General features: G+C 48.4%; 1 protein-coding gene across 3 annotated transcripts; it reads left to right on the top strand.

The window, feature by feature from the left end:
* Window positions 1–15: 15 nt before the first annotated feature.
* ZSWIM3 (zinc finger SWIM-type containing 3) lies at window positions 16–18676 on the top strand. Of its 3 annotated transcripts, none has more exons than XM_028524137.2 (2): window positions 16–442; window positions 16259–18676. In XM_028524137.2, the coding sequence occupies exons 1-2, from the start codon at window positions 288–290 to the stop codon at window positions 18171–18173; spliced, it is 2070 nt and encodes a 689-aa protein (XP_028379938.1). In that variant the 5' UTR covers window positions 16–287; the 3' UTR covers window positions 18174–18676. The 3 variants fall into 3 exon arrangements, with proteins under 3 accessions (XP_028379938.1, XP_035865779.1, XP_035865780.1); XM_036009886.1 differs by having other exon boundaries at window positions 16–361; XM_036009887.1 differs by lacking the exon at window positions 16–442 and adding an exon at window positions 8876–10362.
* The last annotated feature ends 550 nt before the right edge of the window (window positions 18677–19226 follow it).

A 19226-nucleotide genomic window follows, 5' to 3' on the forward strand; every position in this document is an offset into this window, starting at 1 on the left:
GGAATCTTATTTGTGATTGGATGTGACCGTAACGGGGCGGAGTCCAGGGACTTGATAATGAGGGCTGAGCGTCATTTCCCCTCTATCAGAGAGCTAAGACGCCCGCCAACCCATTTAACCCGTTGAGACTTGAGCTCCTCCTGGGCTCCGTCGCAGGCCACCCAATTGGGGCCGACCTTGAAGGCGTTCTAGGTCTACGCCAGCCTGCAAACCCTCATAGTGTGACCTCTGACCCTGGTATTTGATCTTAGCCCGGCCCCTGGAGTGGGCTTGGGGGGTGGGCAGCCATGGAGCTGGGCAGCTGCTTTAAGACCTACGAGGACTTCAAGAAGTGCTTCAGCATCTACAAAAAGGAGAACAGGTGCTCCTTCATTCTCAGGGACCGCGTCTCCGTCCGCTTCCACAACCTCAACCATGGCACCTCTATCCGTGAGGACATCCTGTAAGGGCGGGGTGGGGACGGGGCAGGAGGGTGGAGAGGAGGCTGGACAGTCTCCTGGAGGGCGGCCTGGAGGAGGAGGGAGTGCAGTTGGGCCCCCGTTTCTGGAAGCATTCAACAGGCACTCATTAAGCCCCTACTGGGTGCCTGGTGAAAAGAGAGCCACACCTCCCCAAGCATCAGTTTTTGAGCTCCCACTTCACCACCTTCGCTCACTCACAGTCCTTCCTTCACAGCTTTTCTGGAATTCACACTAAGTGCAATTTGTCCCATTTTCTGAGCACATGCCGTGTACCAGACACAAAGTATGGCCTTCACAAATAGGTAAAAAAATGCCTTGGGGATAATTTCCTTCATCATTCTCTTTACAAAGCAGTAATGCGGTCAGTTGTTGGTTAGTCCGGTTCGTGCGTTCATTCATTCATTCATTCATTCATTCTTGAGCTCCTGAGATTAACAACTGTTTTTCAAACAGTTTCCGTGGCTTAAGCAGCGTTCTGCAGTCTGTGCATGCTTTACCCCACAGAGCCGTATTAACAATTATAGTTAAATGTTATTTTTCCCATTTGGCAGATGCATTTCAGGGCTCAGGTGAAACCACCCACTGTAAGAAAGTTTCCTTTTAATTTTACTGTAAGAGAAGTGATGCAATTAACGACGAACACCAGGTCTTTGTGCTAGGGACAGCAGACGTGTGGATGGGGCAACATGAAAAGCAGGCCCTATCCAATCGACTCCAGCTGATGGCCACCATGTGAAAACAAAGACCTAGTGTTGCCAGAATCTGGGGCAAGACAAGTCAGAAATCCAGTCTATATGTGAATTTCTCCACTTTTTACAAATTGAAGGTCAGTTCAATTTGAACACACACCACGTGAGCCAACTCCGAGGGTCAAAGTACATCTGAGACCTGGGTTGAGATGTTTGGCCAAAGCTCCCGTCCAGGACAGCAGGCTACGTTCTTTGCCCTGCTCTGAAGTCCATGGCCATGCTGCATGCAGATAACATAAAGATGCATAAGAAACCAACCTACCCTCAAAAACCTTAAGATGGGGTAGATTTTACTGCTCCAGTGAACTGAGTAGTATGTGATAAATGCTTTAAAAGAGATGCACAGAGGGAGTGACAGATGCCTGGGAAGGAGAGGAAGGCTTCGTGCTAGAGGTGATGGTTTCTGCTGAGCCGTGAATGGATGCAAAGGGCGAGAACAGGAGTTCAGTGGTTCATGTCTGAGTAGCGTGGAGGAGTTTGGCCAGAAGTTACTGTGCAGAGGGAGCTGTGAAGCGAGGTCCAGGCAAGTGAAAGAAGGTGGTGTATTTAAGAAATAACGTGGGATGCCGTGCTTGGCAGGAGATGAAGTCAGTTGCAATCTACCTGAGAAGCTTTTGGGTACCATCGTGAGGGGTTTGGACTTGACCCTAGGCCAGTAGCACCTGTCTAAGCAGTGAGAACGACTCAAAAACATGCGCTGCTCTTGAGATGCTTATAGTCCAGGTCAGATAAATGCAGCGACCTCCCATTGCCCTCAGGGTGGAGTCTAAGACCTTTAACCTGGCCCCCCAGACATCTGACCCCCTGACCTCTCCATCCTGCACCATGTGCCCATCCATATCGAGTCTGCCCCATACTCAGCCCCTGTCCCAAGCCCATGGCTTCTTGGTTCTTACACTTACCATGTCCATTGGTTAAGGTGACCTTGCCCATCACTTTTCTTCTGTGTTAGTAATTTTGTACACTATCACCTCAGTAGTCTGTATCCTGTACTACAAGTTATGTAGCATTTTTCCTTTAAATTCAGTTTTGATATTCAAAGAAATCTGTTTTAGGCCCACTCTAAGCAACAGTATGTAAAAGGTAACAATATGGTGGCCCCCTCCAAATGGGATGTATTTATACATAACTGTTAAAACAAATATTCTTGTGCAAGCCGATGTCATTTTGGGCCCGTCCGGGGAAACTGTTTTCGTTCACTGCGACTGTACCTTCAGAGTTCAGCACACTTTCCAGCAAGGCTCCGACACCCTGCAGGTTAGGTCAGATGCTCAGCCGGACTCTCACCACACCTGTTACTCCTGGCGTAGCGATTCTGGCGGGAGAGGTGGCGCTTTGACCTTTTATTGGATTATAATCAGATTAGAAAAGGATGGGGGGTGCTGTTCTGAGGCCCCTGAGCTGTCCGGGTGCTGTAACTGGAGGCTGCAGGTTGGCCCAGTGCTGTCTTCCGCCTGTGGCTGTAGGGAGCGGTCAGTTCTGCTCACTGAAGTTTTTGCTTCCAGTCATTTCCAGTCTCATTAAGAATTGCCAGATTCAAGCCCTGGCTGGCATAGCTCAGTGGATTGAGCGCGGGCTGCGAACCAAAGTGTCACAGGTTCAAGTCCCAGCCAGGGTACATGCCTGGGTTGCAGGCCATAACCCCCAGCAACCGCACATTGATGTTTCTCTCTCTCTCTCTCTATCTCCCTCCCTTCCCTCTCTAAAAATAAATAAATAAAATCTTAAAAAAAAAAAAAAAAAAAGAATTGCCAGATCCTGGAAGGATTAGGTCGGGAGAAAAATGTAAGTGTCCCAATATTGCTTATGAGGGTCTAATTTACAAATTGTTCTAGGGAAAAAAAGCTTTGTTATATCGGTCACTGGCAGTGAAGATGGGCAAGGAGGAGACGGAGAAGGATCAGAGTCCTCTCTCCGAACCTCGCAGAGACAGGGTTAGGGGTCAGCCCGGGTCGGGCTTGCACTGCCCACTGCTCCCCTAGTTGCGAGTCTCAGGAGGCTGGAGGAGAGGGAGAAACAGAGAATGTCCCTGTACGGGCCACCAAAATGTTAGGGTGGTTGGTAACATAGACTGTGAAAGAACTCACAAAGAGAAGAAAGTGTAAAGAGGGAAGTTTTTATTCACTCTCCAAGAGGGGAGAGGGGCATGGTATGGAGAGACACAGCAGCCACATTTTTGTTTTGAAATACAGTTTGCAGGGGTTTCCACGGGCTGGCTGAGCTCTCCCTGGGAGGACTGCGGCTTACCACTTTCTGTGTTCTCACTGATCAGCACGGTGCCACTGCCTGGGATCCAGTCTGAACACCTCACATCTGCATGTAAACACCCTTCTGGCAGACCATCCAGGGGTCGAGCACAGGTCTTGGCCCATAGCAGACTTTCCATAATGTTTGCATGGACGAGTCATCGAGTGCGAACCATGAGTCAGCGAAAGAGCAGTAGTAGGGACCCAGAAGAGAGGAAATCCGTTTTCTATTTGGTGCTCTAACGAATGACCACCAAGGTAGTGATTTCAATGCAAATTATCTTAATAGTTCTGCAGCAGTCAGACACAGGTCGCCCGGGGTTAAAGTCCAGCTGCCAGCAGGGCTGCATTTCTCTCCGGAGAACCTGGAGACGAGTCCCTGTCCTTGTCTTCCGCAGCTTCTAGAGTTTGCCCACCCCCTTGGCTCGTGGTCCCCTTCCTCTTCTGTCCTCAAAGCCAGCAGTGGCAGGTCCAGGCCCCTACGTCACATCACCTCACCTTGTTTTGGGGGTCCCATCTCCGTGTCTCAGGGAGACAAATGTTAAACTTTAATCACAGGAGTAATTATTTCCTTAAAATAATAGTGAGTGCTCCAGCGGAAAAGCCTGGAGTGCTGGATGGGGAACGACAGGGAACTTTAATCTTGGCGGGTAGGGTGGGGGTGCCGATTGACACTTGATACCAGCGCAGGCTCTAGATGCGGAAAAAAAAAAGTCATCCCTAACATTTTGCAGGAATAGTTTGTTTACAAAGCACATTCCCCTTCATTATGTGACTTGGTCCTCAGAATAACCGTGTCAGAGGTAGTTTTGTTATTCCCATTATGTGTCAATAACATGTCAAGTGCTACAATAGCGTTAATAACACCACAGTGCCTAGAACATAGAAACCATTCCATAAATATTAACTGTAGTAATATTATTTTGCAGATGGGAAACAGAGCTAAGAGAAGTTACATGTTAAGAGGACTAATAGTTTCTACCTTTCTGCTTTATATTAAAGCTCGGAGTTTCCAGGTTCCATGTGCTTGAGCAAAAAGCAGGAGAGGAAAGATTTAGTAAAGGGGAAGCCAGGAACGGCGATTCATGTTTTTAAGACTTGGAAGAGGAAAATAAGAGAACGCTATAGCAAATGCACCCTCGCCTTCCAAAATCACCTGGTGTGAGCCAAGGAAGTCTGAATTTATTACAGTCACAGCTGAGAAAAACTAGGAATGGGCAGAAAAGAGGGCTCATATTGGAACAGGAAGTAGGGTAGGATTTCAAGAAACTGTAAGAAAGCCCGTGGGTGTTAGAACTGATGGTCAAAGCCAGCCTGCAGCCTGCTTATTGTCCGAGTGCTTAACTGCCCTACTTAATCAATGGGTTGTAACAGCTTTTTAACGGCACTTACTAGTTCAGTCAACAAACTTCTGGTCAGAGGTAAAATGTTTACCCCCAGGTGCTGCGCTGGAGCACAAAGATGGGTCAGCCGTGGTCTCTATCCTAGAGGACGGTAGTGGACTGGGCTCGTTTATGAGGAAGTGAATTCTGAGCAGGCCAGGCCTTCAGCAGAGACTGTTTGGATGTTATAAACAATATTATTTTTAAAAATATATTTTACTAATTATGCATTACAGTTGTACCATTTTCCCCCCTTTATTCCCCTCCGCCCTGCACACTCCCTCCCACCCGCATTCCCCCACCTTTAGTTCATGTCCATGGGTCATACATATAAGTTCTTTGGCTTCTACATTTCCCATACTATTCTTAACCCCACCCCGAGCACCCCCCCACCCCCGTCTATTTTCTGCCTACCATCTATGCTACTTATTCTCTGTACCTTTTCCCCCTCTCTCCTCCTCCCACTCCCTTGTTGATAACCCTCCATGTGATCTCCATTTCTGTTGTTCTGTTCATGTTCTAGTTGTTTGCTTAGTTTGTTTTTGTTTTTGTTTTAAGTTCGGTTGTTAGTAACCGTGAGTTTGTTGTCATTTTACTGTTCATTTTTTTAATATAAAGAATATCCTGGCACAGGGTGTTGGGCTTGCTGACTGGTGCGTGACTGTGTAGAAGGAGCGCTTCTCGCGTGGGACCGCAAGGAGGGCGGGGGAAAGGTTTTTAGGAGAAAATTTAGCAGAGCTCAGCGTTTCTTGCAACCAGATATGCATAGTACTGATGGACAGGTGAGATTATTTTAATAGTAAGTATTTACGTTAATATCTAAACAAACATCCTTATTCTGTAAAGTGAGCTGATTTAAAGCAAACCATTTGAAAATAGTGATGCAAATTTTACACAGGTGGATATGGCCCATGTGGAAGGTGGTCTGTGATTCCCGGAAGGTCGGGAAAAGCTGGCACAGTGGCTAAAAGTGAGAGCCGTCCGCCCTGGCCCGTGTGGCTCAGTCGGTTGGCGTGTCCTCCCATAACTGAAAGGTTACTGCTGGTTAGATTCCCAGTAAGGACACGTATCTAGGTTGTGGGCTCGATCCCTGGTCTGGGTGGCGTGTACAGGAGGCCACCCACTGGTCCATGCTCATCTCTTGAATAGTTGTTTCTCTTTCTCCCTTTCTCTCTCTCTCTCTCAAAAACACACAAACAAAAAAAGACAATGCAAAACATGTCCTTAGGTGAGGATTTTAAAAAAAGGAACCAAAGGCAAGAGCTCTGGAGTCTGAAAAACAGGTTTTACCCTTGACCTTGGACAGGACTTCTTAGAAATGTTCGCCATGCAGTGTATTCTTCTATAAAACGAAGAAGTTGTGGTGAAGATTAAATAAGAAAACACATGTAACCGATGTTGCCTTGATAAATTCAATTAAAGAAAGAAAGAAAATAGTGTAGTGGCTGAAACATAGTACTCAGTAAATATTTGCCGATGTCCTAGCTGGACTGCAGGTACACGATGGGAAGTGGTAGGTATTTCAGAGTCGGAGACACGGCGTGGGAGTCAGCACTGAAGGACCAAAAGTCTCCGTCAGTGGGGAGATTCTCTAGTTTTATGTGCAATTTCCTATCCCGTGTTGTTTATATATGGCTGTCGTTGGGTTTTTTGTTTTGTCTTTTTGGGGACTGATTCTTTAAACAGTCCAGGAAGTATTCTTTTTTCTTTCCTTTTTTTTTTTTTTTTTACTGTAACCTTGCTCTGGGTGCAGTGAGGCAAGGCCCCAAACCGTTTCAGAATGTTCTAGCAAGCTCTGCAGACCAGGAAGTATCCTAATGTCTCTCCATTGCTGTTCAGTTTCATAGCTGCTTTTTTTTTTTTTTTTTTTTTTTTTAAAGGAAAGTTGGCTGGTACCTTTATTGCTTCAGGGGAAGGAGGGTGCTCCTGAGCTCCTGGTGGGGTGGCCTGCGCCCTCTTCGCCATCAGGGGGGATGGCCCTGGCCCTGCGGATAGCAGCACTGCCCAGATCCCAGGGGTCCTTGTGCTTGTGGGTCACATGCCTGGTGCTGCTCAGGGTGGTCCTGGCATTCTTGTTGATGGTGGCCCGCTCGCTGGCCTATAGGAGGTGACTGGCTTTCACGCCTGATGACCACCACACCTTTGCCATCAGCTGCCGGCCCCCCCCCCCCATCTTGCGTGGAATTGGCCTGTTGTGGCAAAAGGACTTGAGGACCTTCAGATTATTGGGTTCGGTGCTGTGCGTCTGCCTGCTCTCCCTGATCGGTAGGCTGGAGCAGATGTGTACACCATCCCCCGCAGGAGGGCCATTCCCCCCCCCCCCCCAGCAGGCAGGCGGGCAGGCTCAGCTCCTCGCTGCAGCAGCAGGAGACTGAAACAGCAGTAGTTACCCCTTTTGCACCCTGTTTTGGAATGCGTTCCTCTCTGCTGAGAACTTGAGAGGCATTCTTTTGCATAGTCCTCATCACAGCCTTTGAATTCAGTAAACTCTGTTATCTGAGTTTGCCTTTTGCGTGTATCCATTGTCACAAGGCTGCTAGGAAAGCGCAGTTCATGACACAAAAATCTTGCTAATACACGGGCCACTTAGAAAATGAGTCACTAATTCCTTCCTGCTTATCCCTGCCAGCCCCATCCGTGTCTCCCATAGTTTCTGGCTGATGAGTAGACATGGTAAACATCAGGATAATACAATGCAAATAAAGATGATTGCACGCTGAAATTGCACATCTCCCAAGGGCTGTAGGACTTGGTGAAGTCCTTACATCACCCTCAGCCTTACGCCAGTTAACACATGGAGAAGGGAAGTCAAAAGGATGAAAATGGGATAGGAACTTGAAAAGCAAAGGATTTACATAGCCAAAAATTAAAATAGGCTTTAGGGAAATGTGATAAAACCCAAGAACCTTTGCGAATTGCGAAAGTGAGACAGAAGGGGAAAATCTACAAGGGGGAAAAACAGTTGACGCCTTTAAGTCATTCTTCGATAATTCAAAGAATTGGCATATAGCTGCCATTATCACTTAAGTTTTGTTAAATATATTAACTTCATAATTTTAATCTCATTTTTGTATGTTTTTTAATATTAATTTCATTTTTTAAATGATTGAGTTCTTTTTTTAAAGATTTTTTAAAGATTTTATTTATTTATTTTTAGAGAGGGAAGGGAGGGAGAAAGAGAGAGAGAAACATCAATGTGCGGTTGCTGGGGGCTGTGGCCTGCAACCCAGGCATGTGCCCTGACTGGGAATCGAACCTGCAGCGCTTTGGTTTGCAGCCCGCACTCAATCCACTGAGCTATGCCAGCCAGGTTTAGTCTCATTTTTAAAGATAAAGTTCCATTGAAATCTTTTTTCCTACTATTTACTATGGAGTTGTTTTTGGCTTCAATTAATTGAAACCCTGACTCAAAATGCTTTATTCCTTTTCTTTTTTGTTTTTTCATTTTAGTTTTTAGAGAGAGGGAAAGGGAAGGAGAGAAACATCAATGTGTGATAAGTAGAAACATCAATCAGTCACCCCTCACATGCCCCCAACTGGAGGACCTGGCCCACAACCTGGGTGTGTGCCCTGACAGGGAATTGAACCAGCGACGCTTCGGTTCACAGGCTGGCCGCCAGTCCACTGAGCCGCACCAGCCAGGGCAAAATGCCTTATTGCTTAGAAGCCCAGCGGTGGGCCTTTTGGAGGGTGTTGCTTCAGTGGCCCAGGCTTTTTGCCTCTTTCCACCCTGCCATCCTCAGGTCTCCGCCGTGCCCTCAGGATGGCCTCCCACGTGGCACAAACGCAGGAGTCACAACCAGAAGAAAAAGCCTTCCTTGGTTTCCTGCAGATTTCCCACCCTGTTTCTTTGTCCAGAATCGGGCCATTCTCTGCATCCATTCCTAATGAGATTACCTTAATTGGCTTAGACTAGGCCAATTAAGTGCTAGACCATAGCACTTAGCTATGGGGGGAGGCTGGCCTTCTATCAGGAAGGGAGGAAGGGAGGAGGGGCTCTGGGATGTTGGGTGGGCACCAAGAGATCCCGTCAGGGCCTTTTAAGTGAATTTACTTTTCATGATTCTGGTTGTTCTTGGATCAGGTACAGATTATGCAGAGACCAATACTCTTGTTATTTTCCTATTTGTAGACTAGGATTTGGAAGCTTGGAGGAAGGGAAGCGACGTATCCAAGTTCACCCAACTAAGTGGGAAAGCTGGAACTTAAATCAGATCTTCAGACTCTTGAGTCTTGCTCCTAACTTAAGTTATATTGTCTAAAATGGTTTTACTCTGATTATAAAAAATTTTATTCACTGCTGCAGGTGCAGTTTACGCACAAGAATTCTATGTGAAATTAATCGAAAGCTTTAGTTAATCTGTTCTAATCCCCATAACAGGGTGAATGCTATTTAGTTATATAAGTATATTGCTCATACCTTTGTTTAATCATTCACTTAATCTTGACTTTACTGGGCATCTATTTAATAATTTTTCTGTTCACTAGACTGAGAGAGTAGACACTATGTAACCACTGCCTGTAGCCTTCTGAGCAGTCAGCAGTGTTTGGTGCATTACATAGTAGGGCTTAGTAAATATTTGAAATCAATCAAAGGACTTGTGCAAAGTCATGGTTAGTAAGAGCAATGAGTGCTAGGACTAGAAGCCCAGTCATCCAACCAAACTCCCCCAATGTCACAGGAAGAACTTTCTCTGTCATATACACTCATTAATGTCATCCAGTGTGTGCGTTTACAGGACCTGGTCTGTGCCTGGTGCAGGGCCGGGCGCTGGGGGCACGCCGGGGGCGCAGGCAGGCGGGGGACTAAAACACCTGCAGAGTAGATTGGCGAGATCCGGCAGGACTGGCCGGCTGCCTTCCTCCAGATCCTGGTTGGGCACCCTTAGATGTAAGCACTAGGGGAGATTTTAAAGACTGCGGTCAGCCCTCCGTACCTGCAGGGTCTGCATCCATGGGTTCGACCAGCCACAGATGGAAAATATTGGGGGGGAGGTTATGTTGTTGCTAATACGTACCACACAGTTGGGCCTATTGTGGTTAGTGGTTGTGTCTGTTCTGAGCCCATACGGACTTTTTTCCTGTCATTCCCTGAGCAACACAGTAACAACCAGTGGCATAGCATTTACACTGTATTAGGCATTATACATAATCTAGAGGTGATGTAAAGTAAACAGGAGGATGTGCATAGGTGATATGCACATACTGTACCATTTAGTATGAGGGACTTGAGCACATGCAGGTTTCAGTATTCTCAGGGTTCCTGGAACCAGCCCCCTGCAGATACCAAGGGCGGCTGTGTAAAACCCTGTCCCTGTCTGGAAGGGAGTCTTTGCTTTAAGCTAGGAAAGAGGAAAAAGTACAGATTAAAATGACCACAGCACTCAAAGAATTCTTAGAAAAGAATGTGTACTTCAATGTAACTTATATCTCAGTAAGAACGCTTAATGGAAGCAGGAAGAACATAACAGAGGCTTCAACCTACTACCCATTGAGTTTGGAAAGCATGATACCAACAAGAACAGTATGTTTAGAGACCTTTTTATTTTTTGATGTCTTTTATTGATTATACTGTTACAGTTGTCCCATTTTTTTCTCCCCTTTACCCTGCCTCTGCCCTGCAACCCCCTCCCACCAGCATTCCCCCCGCCTTAGTTCATATCCGTGGGACATTCTTTGGCTCCTCCATTTCCCATACTGTTCTTAACCTCCCCCTGTCTATTTTGTGCCTACTATTTGTGCTTCTTATTCCCTGTACCTTTTCCCCCATTTTCCCCCTCCCCACTGATTACCCTCCATGTGATCTCCATTTCTGTGATTCTGTTCCTGTTCTAGTTGTTTGCTTAGTTTTTGTTCTTGTTTTTTAGGTCCAGTTGTTGATAGTTGTGAGTTTGTTGTCATTTTGTTATTCATATTTTTGATCTTCTATTTCTTTGATAAGTCCCTTTAACATTTCATTTAATAATGGCTTAGTGATGATGAACTCCTTTAACTTGACCTTATCTGGGAAGCACTTTATCTGCCCTTCCATTCTAAATGATAGCTTTGCGTAATCTTGGTTGTAGGTCCTTGCTTTTCCAGACTGGAATACTTCTTTCCAGCCCCTTCTTGCCTGTAAGTCTTCTTTTGAGAAATCAGCTGATAGTCTGATGGGAACTCCATTGGAGGTAACTCTCCTTTCCTCGTGTTGCTTTTAAGATTCTCTCCTTATCTTTAAACTTGGGTAACTTAATTATGATGTGCCTTGGTGTGTGCCTCCTTGAGTCCAACTTTTTAGGGACTCTCTAAGCTTCCTGAACTTCCTGGAAGTCTATTTCCTTTACCAGATTAGGGGAGTTCTCCTTCATTATTTTTTCAAATAAATGTTCAACTTCTTGCTCTTCCTCTTCTCCTTCTGGCACCCTTATGATTCAGATGTTGGAATGTTTAAAGTTGTCCTGAAGGTTCCTAAGCCTCTCCTCATTTTTTTGAATTCTTGTTTCTTTATTCTGTTCTGGTTGTATGTTTATTTCTTCCATCTGGTCCAAACTGTTGATTTGAGTACTGGTTTCTTTCCCTTGACTGTTGGTTCCCAGTGCATTTTCCTTTGTTTCACTTTATATAGCTTTCACTTCTTCCTCCATTTCATGACCATACTCAACCATTCTGTGAGCATCCTGATCACCAGTGTTTTGAACTGTGCACCTGATAGGTTGGCTGTCTCTTCATTGCTTAGTTCTATTTTCGGACCTTTTATCTGTTCTTTCATTTGGGGCTTTTTTTTTTTTTTTTTTTTTTTTGTCTCAGAGCACCTGTTATGTAGTAAGGGGTGGAGCCTTAGGTGTTCACCAGGGTGGGGCAACCCAGGTCGCTGTGCTTCGGCGCTGTATGTTGGGGAGGGGTTCCAGAGGGAACAGTGCTGCTTGCTCAGCTCTTGGCTGGCTTTCTGTCATTTCCCCCACTACCCACGATCCAATGGGGCCTTTCTGGTGCTGACTCCTAGGTGGGTGGTTTTGTGCACGTTCTAGGACCCTGTGGTTCTCTCCAACGAGCTCTCCTGGAAGGCCAGGAGTTTCTCCCACCCCCACAACCCCCAGGATTTAACAGTCAGAGATTCTGAGGCTTTATTTCCCCCGCACTGGAACCCTGGGTTGCTCGGTCTGTCTTGCCCCCAGTTGATTCCCACACACACGTGGGACCGCCCCTTCGGCCAGCCGCCACCTTGCTGCAAGTCCTCTCCACCTGCCCACCCGGCTGCCCATCTCTGCCCCTCCTCCTGGTCTGGATGAATGTTTCTTCCTTAACCCTTTGGTTGTCAGACTTCCATACAGTTCGATTTTCTGACAGTCCTGGCTATTTTTTGCTTTTAAATTCGCTGTTGTCCTCCTTTTGGTGAGGAGGCGGTGTCCTTTGTGTGAGGAGGCAAAGTGCGTCTACCTGCACCTCCATCTTGGCCGGAAACCTGTTTAGAGATCTTTAAGGAAGTTACTGAAGCTGAAGAACCAATGAATTGAGGGTCAAGTTGAAGAGGATAAAAGGAGAATTCAGAAAAAGGAGAAACACTGTGAAAGAAAACAGGCAACATAACGGTTAACTGTAGCCAGGCAGGCTTAGTTCACCTCCCCATCCTTCCATGTCAGCTGCAGCCAGCGTTAAATCCTGGATCTCACCTTTGAGAGGAGCCGCCTTGAGCTCGTTTCCCCATCTGTCAAGTTTGGATAATAGAACCCTTTTTGTAGTATAAAATTGTGCATGTCAGACACTTACACGTAGCCTGGCATATAGTAATCCTTAGTACATGCCGTCCTGGCAGGAGAAAGGACTTGGTAACATAGTGGATGTAGATAGCCCCGCGGAGAAGGGGAATTAAAAAGAATGCCAAGGTTCCTACCCTGGGAGGCGCGGTCATCGATGGAACCCAGGAAGGCAGAAAGAGCTTTATCGTTGGCGCCCTTCAGCGCCTTTTCTTTGGACTAGCTAACGAATACGCGCTGAGAGCACAGAAAGTCAATATAATTTGAGGAGCCAGAGCTACGCTAGGATGTTGAAGCAGCAGAAGGGGAGGCTCGATCTAATGGCCTAGGGGAGTCTTTCTAGAGGAGGTGGTGGTTGCATATAGTCCCGAAGGGTGAGTACACCCCGAGATGAAGACAGACGTGAGGAGCACGGCAGACAAACACACACGAGCAAAGGCGCAGAGGTGAGACACCGCCTAATGAGCACGGGAGGCTGTGGACAGTGTGACTACAAAAAAACAAGACGGCGAGTAGGTGGAAAACGAGGCTGCAGACGTGGGCAGAGGCCAGGCCACAGCCGCCCCTCCCCCGCTGGGTGTGCCCCGCTGCAGGGCCGCTCCAGCCCCTCCCGGTCCCAGGCTGGGGTGGCGTTGCTGGCCCGGCACTGTGCACACAACACGTGCATCTTCAGCCTCGGGCCCTTCCGCCCTGTTCCTGTGGTCCTGGCATATCCTGTTTGTCTAAGCTCGCCCCGCAGGGTGAGCAAACAGGACCGGCTGGATTAGGGTGTTTGAAGAGGGGTGGGTGAGATGCCCAGGCGGTGTCGTGTCATGCCAGCGGCTGAGATTCCCGCACCCCCAGGTGGCTGGTCTTTGGGCAGGGACGCTCCCTGAGGAGGCAGGGGCGCGACCCATCCTACCCGCCCCGGTCCGGTCCGTGAGTCATTTGTCCAGTGGATGTTTGGGGAAGGAGTAGCGAGCGCTGTGCTGGGTGCTGGGAAGACACCGAGCTTTGTCGCTCGAAGACAGCCCCACACAGCTGCAGTGGACTGCAGAAACACCCACGAGGACGTCACCGGGCATCAGCTGTGATAACACTAGCTGGCTTTTTTTTTTACATGAAACACAGAGTTGATTCTTTTATTATTAGTTATTGTAACATTTTTAAGTATATTTGATTGATTATGCTATTACAGTTGTCCCAATTTTTTTTCTTCCCTTTATTCCCCTCTGCCTTGCACCGCCCACCCTCCAACATTCCCTCCTGCTTAGTTCATGTCCATGGGTCGTGCATATAAGTTCTTTGGCTTCTCTATTTCCTATACTATTCTTAACCTCCCCCTGTCTATTTTGTACCCACCCTTTATGCTTCTTATTTCCTGTACTTCCTCCCCCCCATTTCCCCCTCCCCCTCCCCACTGATAATCCCCCTTGTGATCTCCATCTCTGTGATTCTGTTCCTGTTCTAGTTGTTTGCTTAGTTTTCGTTTTCGTTTTTGTTTTTCAGGTTCAGTTATTGATAGTTAGGAGTTTGTTGTCATTTTACTGTGCATAATTTTTGATCTTCTATTTCTTAGATAAGTCCCCTTAACATTTCATATAATAAGTGTTGATGATGAACTCCTTTAACTTGACCTTATCTGGGAAGCACTTTATCTGCCCTTCCATTCTAAATGATAGTTTTACTGGATAGTAATTTGCTGGAAAGTAATCTTGGATGTAGGTCCTTGCCTTTCATGACTTGGGATACTTCTTTCCAGCCCCTCTTGCCTATAAGGTTTCTTTTAAGAAATTAGCTGTTAGTCAAAAAAAAAAAAAATTAGCTGTTAGTCTTATGAGAACTGCTTCAATTCTCCCAAACCCAGGAAAATAGTAGTATTTGTATTCCACCTTCAGGATGGTCTAGAATCTGCCTTGGCTGCTGTAGCTCAGTGGATTGAGTGTGGGCTTCACGAACAAAGGATTGGCGGTTCAATTCCCAGTCAGGGCACATGCCTGGGTTGCGGACCAGGTCCACAGTGGGGGCCACATGAGAGGCAACCACACATGGATGATTCTCTCCCCCTCTTTCTCCCTCCCTTCCCCTCTCTCTAAAAATAAATAAATAAAATCTAAAAAAAGAAAGATGTTCTAGAATCTCCATTCCTATCAAAATAACTCACCAACAAAAGAATAATCCTGTTAAAAAAGTAATCAGTTCCCAAGTTCTCTGAAGTCCGATGTTTTTGTGGGAAGCACAGACATGTTTAAAATCCAGCCATACTGGGATAAGACCCCTCTGATTGCCTTTGTCCAGAAGCAGCATAGGAGACATATGTGTTTTCTTTCTTTCTTTTTTAAACTGATTTTAAAAAGAGGAAGAGAGAGAGAAACATTGATTTTGTTGTTCCATTTACTTACGCATTCACTGGTTGATTCTTATATGTGTCCTGAGACTGTGGATGGAACCTGCAACCTTGATGTATCAGGATGATGCTCTCACCAGCTTAGGTGCCTGGCCAGGGCCAGGGGTATGCATTTTCCATATGGGGAATTAGGCAGCAGAGGCCTAAGGAAATGCAGCTCGAATGTTACTATGATTGTATGTCTATATCTTAATCCATTGTTGTTTCCAACTGGAAGTTTAATTTTTTTTCTATTAACACTGGTGAAGTATGGCTTATTTAATTCTCATAACAACCCTAGTAACATAGTTTCGTTTCATGTTGAGGAAATTACACACAGAGAGGCGAAGTGACTTGTGCAAGGTCAAACAGAGCTTCCGGCGGGTGGTTAGGGTCAGCGTTAGGGCTAGGGATTCAAATCTAGCCGTTGGCCTCCAGTGTTTACTCTGTAACCACTGGGTATACTGCTAGCCAGAGAGTCTGTTAACCCTTTCGTTCTAAATAAATGCCGTGACTACAGACAAAGGAGCAATTGCTGTGGCTTGAGGGCACCCCCAAAGGCTCCTTGGAGAGGTGGGACCTGCCCTGGGCCTGGAGCAGGGGCTGCATGATGACAGCGAGACGGGAAGGGCAGACCATCGCTCCAGTTGTCTTTCCCCTCGGAATCGTCACTTTCCACCTGAGTGGCAAAGCCAGCAGGGACCCCGAAGATGACCCAGCCCAGGGGCTCTCAAAATTTCTTAGGATGTGGACACTTTTCTTTAAACGAAAGGTGAACAGAGGTCTTCTGTCTCAGAGAGGAGGCCCAGCATAACTTGACCCCTGAGGGCCACTTTTATTTTTGCCGTCTGGGGGAGACAGCGGCTCCCAAGAGGCAGGGATGAAGGGGGCATTTTAATTTTTTTTAATTAAAAAAATGTTTTTTTCCATCACCATTTGTCCACCTGCACCAACTCCCCTCCCCACACCCCTCCGTAAGCAGCTCTTGCCTCTTACTCTGCTCTTGCCTCTTACTATTTGCCCCTGTACCTGCCCTCAGATGGAACTGTTGGCGGCTACAGATGGGCAAGGGAGAGAGTGAAAGGAGCTGGGGCTTAGAACTGCCGTAGATGAGAATGGAGGGAGTTTCAGCTGGGTTGTGACGCACGAGCTGCGTACTTGGGACTGGAGAGTGAACGCCAGCCTTCCTCCCGGCAGCCTACACTGCATAGCCGTCTCCAGAAAACACGTCCGCCACTGCCCGTCCCAGCAGGGCCTTGTCTTATTTATCAAAGAAACGGGGTGGTCAGCACCTTTCTCACTGTCAACTCTGCCTTCCCCAGATACGTGCAGGTGAAGTTTGTCTGTATTCGGACCCAGTCAAACCGGAGGAGGACACCAGGGGCGGACATGTGCCCGGCGTACCTGCTCCTGCGGTACAGTGAGAAGCTGGACAGGCTGTTTATCAGTGAACTCAACACCCAGCACATACATGTGGACTGCAGAATTGCGGATCCCGGAGGAGACGCGGCTGGCAAGTCTCCAAAGACGGTGTGCTTGCAGAAACCGGAGCCTGAGCGGCCCGCATTCAAGGAAGACCTGGACGTGGCTGAGAAGCCCCTGGTCGAGCCATCACTTTGCTCAGATAAGATCCAAGCAACCCCGCAGCCACAGCAGGAGGGTATCACCCCTTCTGACCTGGCCAAGATAGCAAAAGTGATGAAGAACTTTCTTAAGGTGGATGAGGGTTCCATGGCCTCCCTCAGTGTGGGCAACAGCCAGGACCTGGACCGGCTCAGCTTCCAGAGCAGCAGGATGGGCAGCCTGTTCACCCGCTTCCCAGAAAGTCTCCTGCTGCACCGGGTGGAGAACGCCCGGGGCCACACTCTCTATGCTTTCCTGGTGGAGAACAAGGAGCGCGAGGGCCGAGTGGTGCACTTCTCTGTGCTCAAGGCCGAGACAGCCACGTCTGTGGCCAAGATGCTGAGCATCTTCACCGAGTTCAACTCAGACTGGCCCAAGATCAAGGTGGTCTTTGTGGACCCGTCCTTCCCTCACCGAGCTGTCCTGCAGGAGGTCTTCCCCGCGGCCCGCGTCCTCCTCTCCATCTACCACACGACCCGCCTCCTGGAGAAGAAGTTGCATCGCAGTTCAGCAAACTCGTCCTTTAAAAGTCTCATGAAGGAAGCCCTGCGGGAGGCTGTGTTTGTCACCTCGGACGCCAGCCTGCAGAGTCTCTGTCAGATGTCCCAGGCCCTCCTGGACGAGGAGCTCTTCGGCTTCCTGCAGGCCCACTGGTTCTCCTGCGAGCTGCTGTGGTACATGCACGTCAGGAAGGGCCTGCACGCGTGCAGCACCTACATGGACAGCCTGGACATCGTCACCAGCAAGGTGTCGAGCCTCTTCCGGGAGCCGCGGTCGCTGCTGGACTGCATCCTCCGCTTTGTGGACTACATAGACTTCTTCAACACCAAAGGCGTGAAGAACTTGCCCACAGCTCCCCCCAGGTTAAAGAGAGTGCGGCCAGCAAGCTCGCTCCCAAAATCCAAGAAGCCTTTTGGAATCTGTGGCGGGATCCCTGCGGAGGAGGTCCCACAGCAGGCGCCGTTGCGGCAGCAGCCACAGGGGCAGCCCTCCAACTGCGGCATGCTGGACTCCCTGCGCCAGAGTGGTTTCGAACTGGCCTACAAGCTGTGCTACAACGAATGGGAGGTGGTACAGAACTCCACGCACCTGGTGGATGTGGGTGACTCCTCCGTGGACGTGCAGCTGCTAGAGGACTCCCACCAGGTTAGCAAAGATGGCTGTAGCTGCAGCTGCTCCTTTCAACAATGGCACCACCTGCCATGCCGGCACATTCTGGCCCTGCTGCACACCAGCCAGAAGCCCGTGGGTGAAACCATGGTCTGCCGCCGGTGGCAAAAGAGGTACCAGCACCTCCTTGGGCCTGGTGGGGAGCTCCGGGACCCTGTTGGGGTCCCAAACACAGGCCAGCCTGGGAAGCAAGGGCGGAAGGACATGATTCAGGACCTAAGCAGGGAGCTAGCAAACCTGCTAATGCAGAGTGAGGGGCCAGAGCTGGAGGAGCGCTTTTCCACCCTGCGCAAGATTGTGGACATCTGGGCTGACCCCTGCCAGCTGTCGGAGCCCACCCAGCAGCCGGGGGACTTCAAGGATGTGGGCCGCCTCCCTTTTCTCTGGGGAAAGCAGGAGGAAGTGGAGGGACTCCCTCGTGCCGGAGCCACGATTCATGATTGAAGCACTTGCTCTGATGCACTGGACCGCAGACCTCTCTCCCTGCAAGTCCGAGAGCTCAGAGGAGGCAGGACTCACCAGGAGTCAGCGTTTTATCCACTGTCTTCTTAGGTAGGGCTAGGAAGATTGTTAAAACAGGGAGAAGAGGAGCCCCGTTGTTTGACAGTCCTGTGAATCACTCCCTTTTCTGCCCTACCTTTGGCATTCCTCAAGCCTCATTCATTGTTCAAGGCCAAAGTCGTTTCCATGTTGAAGGGTCACGCCTCTCTCCCCCCTCATTCCTGAGATCAGATCCTACTCACTGTACAGAGATGAACCTGAGGCCCAGGATAGGGTGAGACAAAATAGACCTGGTGAAATTAGGCCTGTTTTCAGGGACAGAGGGAAGGAGCGTGGTCCTTGATTGTTGCTGCTCTTTACAAAGAATCTGTTATTTGTGTCTATTTTTATTCCTATTAAAGGTTTGGTGTGTTTTTTTTTTAATAAAATCAAACAAGCAGGGGAAATGTGTGTTGCTTGAACGGGGAAGGAATCTAGTGGGATTGTGAAGCCAAGCAGCTTGATACCTCGGGAGACGTAATCCCACCCTTCACCCTCTGCTGGCAACCAGACCTTGGGCTCTGGTTTCAGGCAGCCTCACGTCGTAGCTCGACGAGGCCCAACAGACAGGGAAGGAAAAACCTGAATCCTAGAATCAACTAGTTGCCCACAGCTTGGGGGGACGGGGTCTGTGGGAAGGAAAGTCCCGAATTTCTTCATCCGCAAAAATTAGTGTTGGCCGGTACTAGTCTCAGTTTCCCTTCTAGATTTCTAGAAACGGAACATTTTTGTCGCATTCATGAGCATCAACACTACTTTTGTTGTTGCTAGTTTGTAATCTTAATCTCCTGGTAGCCAGCCAGCTTCCGGGGAACACGTGCACAGATGGAGTTCTTGTGCTCGTTCACCGCGACCTTAGCAAGTCCCAGCGCCATTCTGGGTCTCTCTCCCCCTCTCTCTCTCCCTCTCGCTCTCCCTCTCTCCCTCCCTCTCTCTCTCCCTCTCCCTCTCTCTCCC

Source organism: Phyllostomus discolor, chromosome 9 (assembly GCF_004126475.2).
Source record: "Phyllostomus discolor isolate MPI-MPIP mPhyDis1 chromosome 9, mPhyDis1.pri.v3, whole genome shotgun sequence".
In the NCBI taxonomy this organism is placed as follows: Eukaryota; Metazoa; Chordata; class Mammalia; order Chiroptera; family Phyllostomidae; genus Phyllostomus; species Phyllostomus discolor.

Bases quoted from the DNA above. Each gene is read 5' to 3' on its own strand.
- ZSWIM3 (XM_028524137.2), top strand. From the start codon at position 288: ATGGAGCTGGGCAGCTGCTTTAAGACCTACGAGGACTTCAAGAAGTGC. The intron at 443-16,258 runs GTAAGGGCGGGG...TGCCTTCCCCAG, and splicing joins TCTATCCGTGAGGACATCCT to ATACGTGCAGGTGAAGTTTG.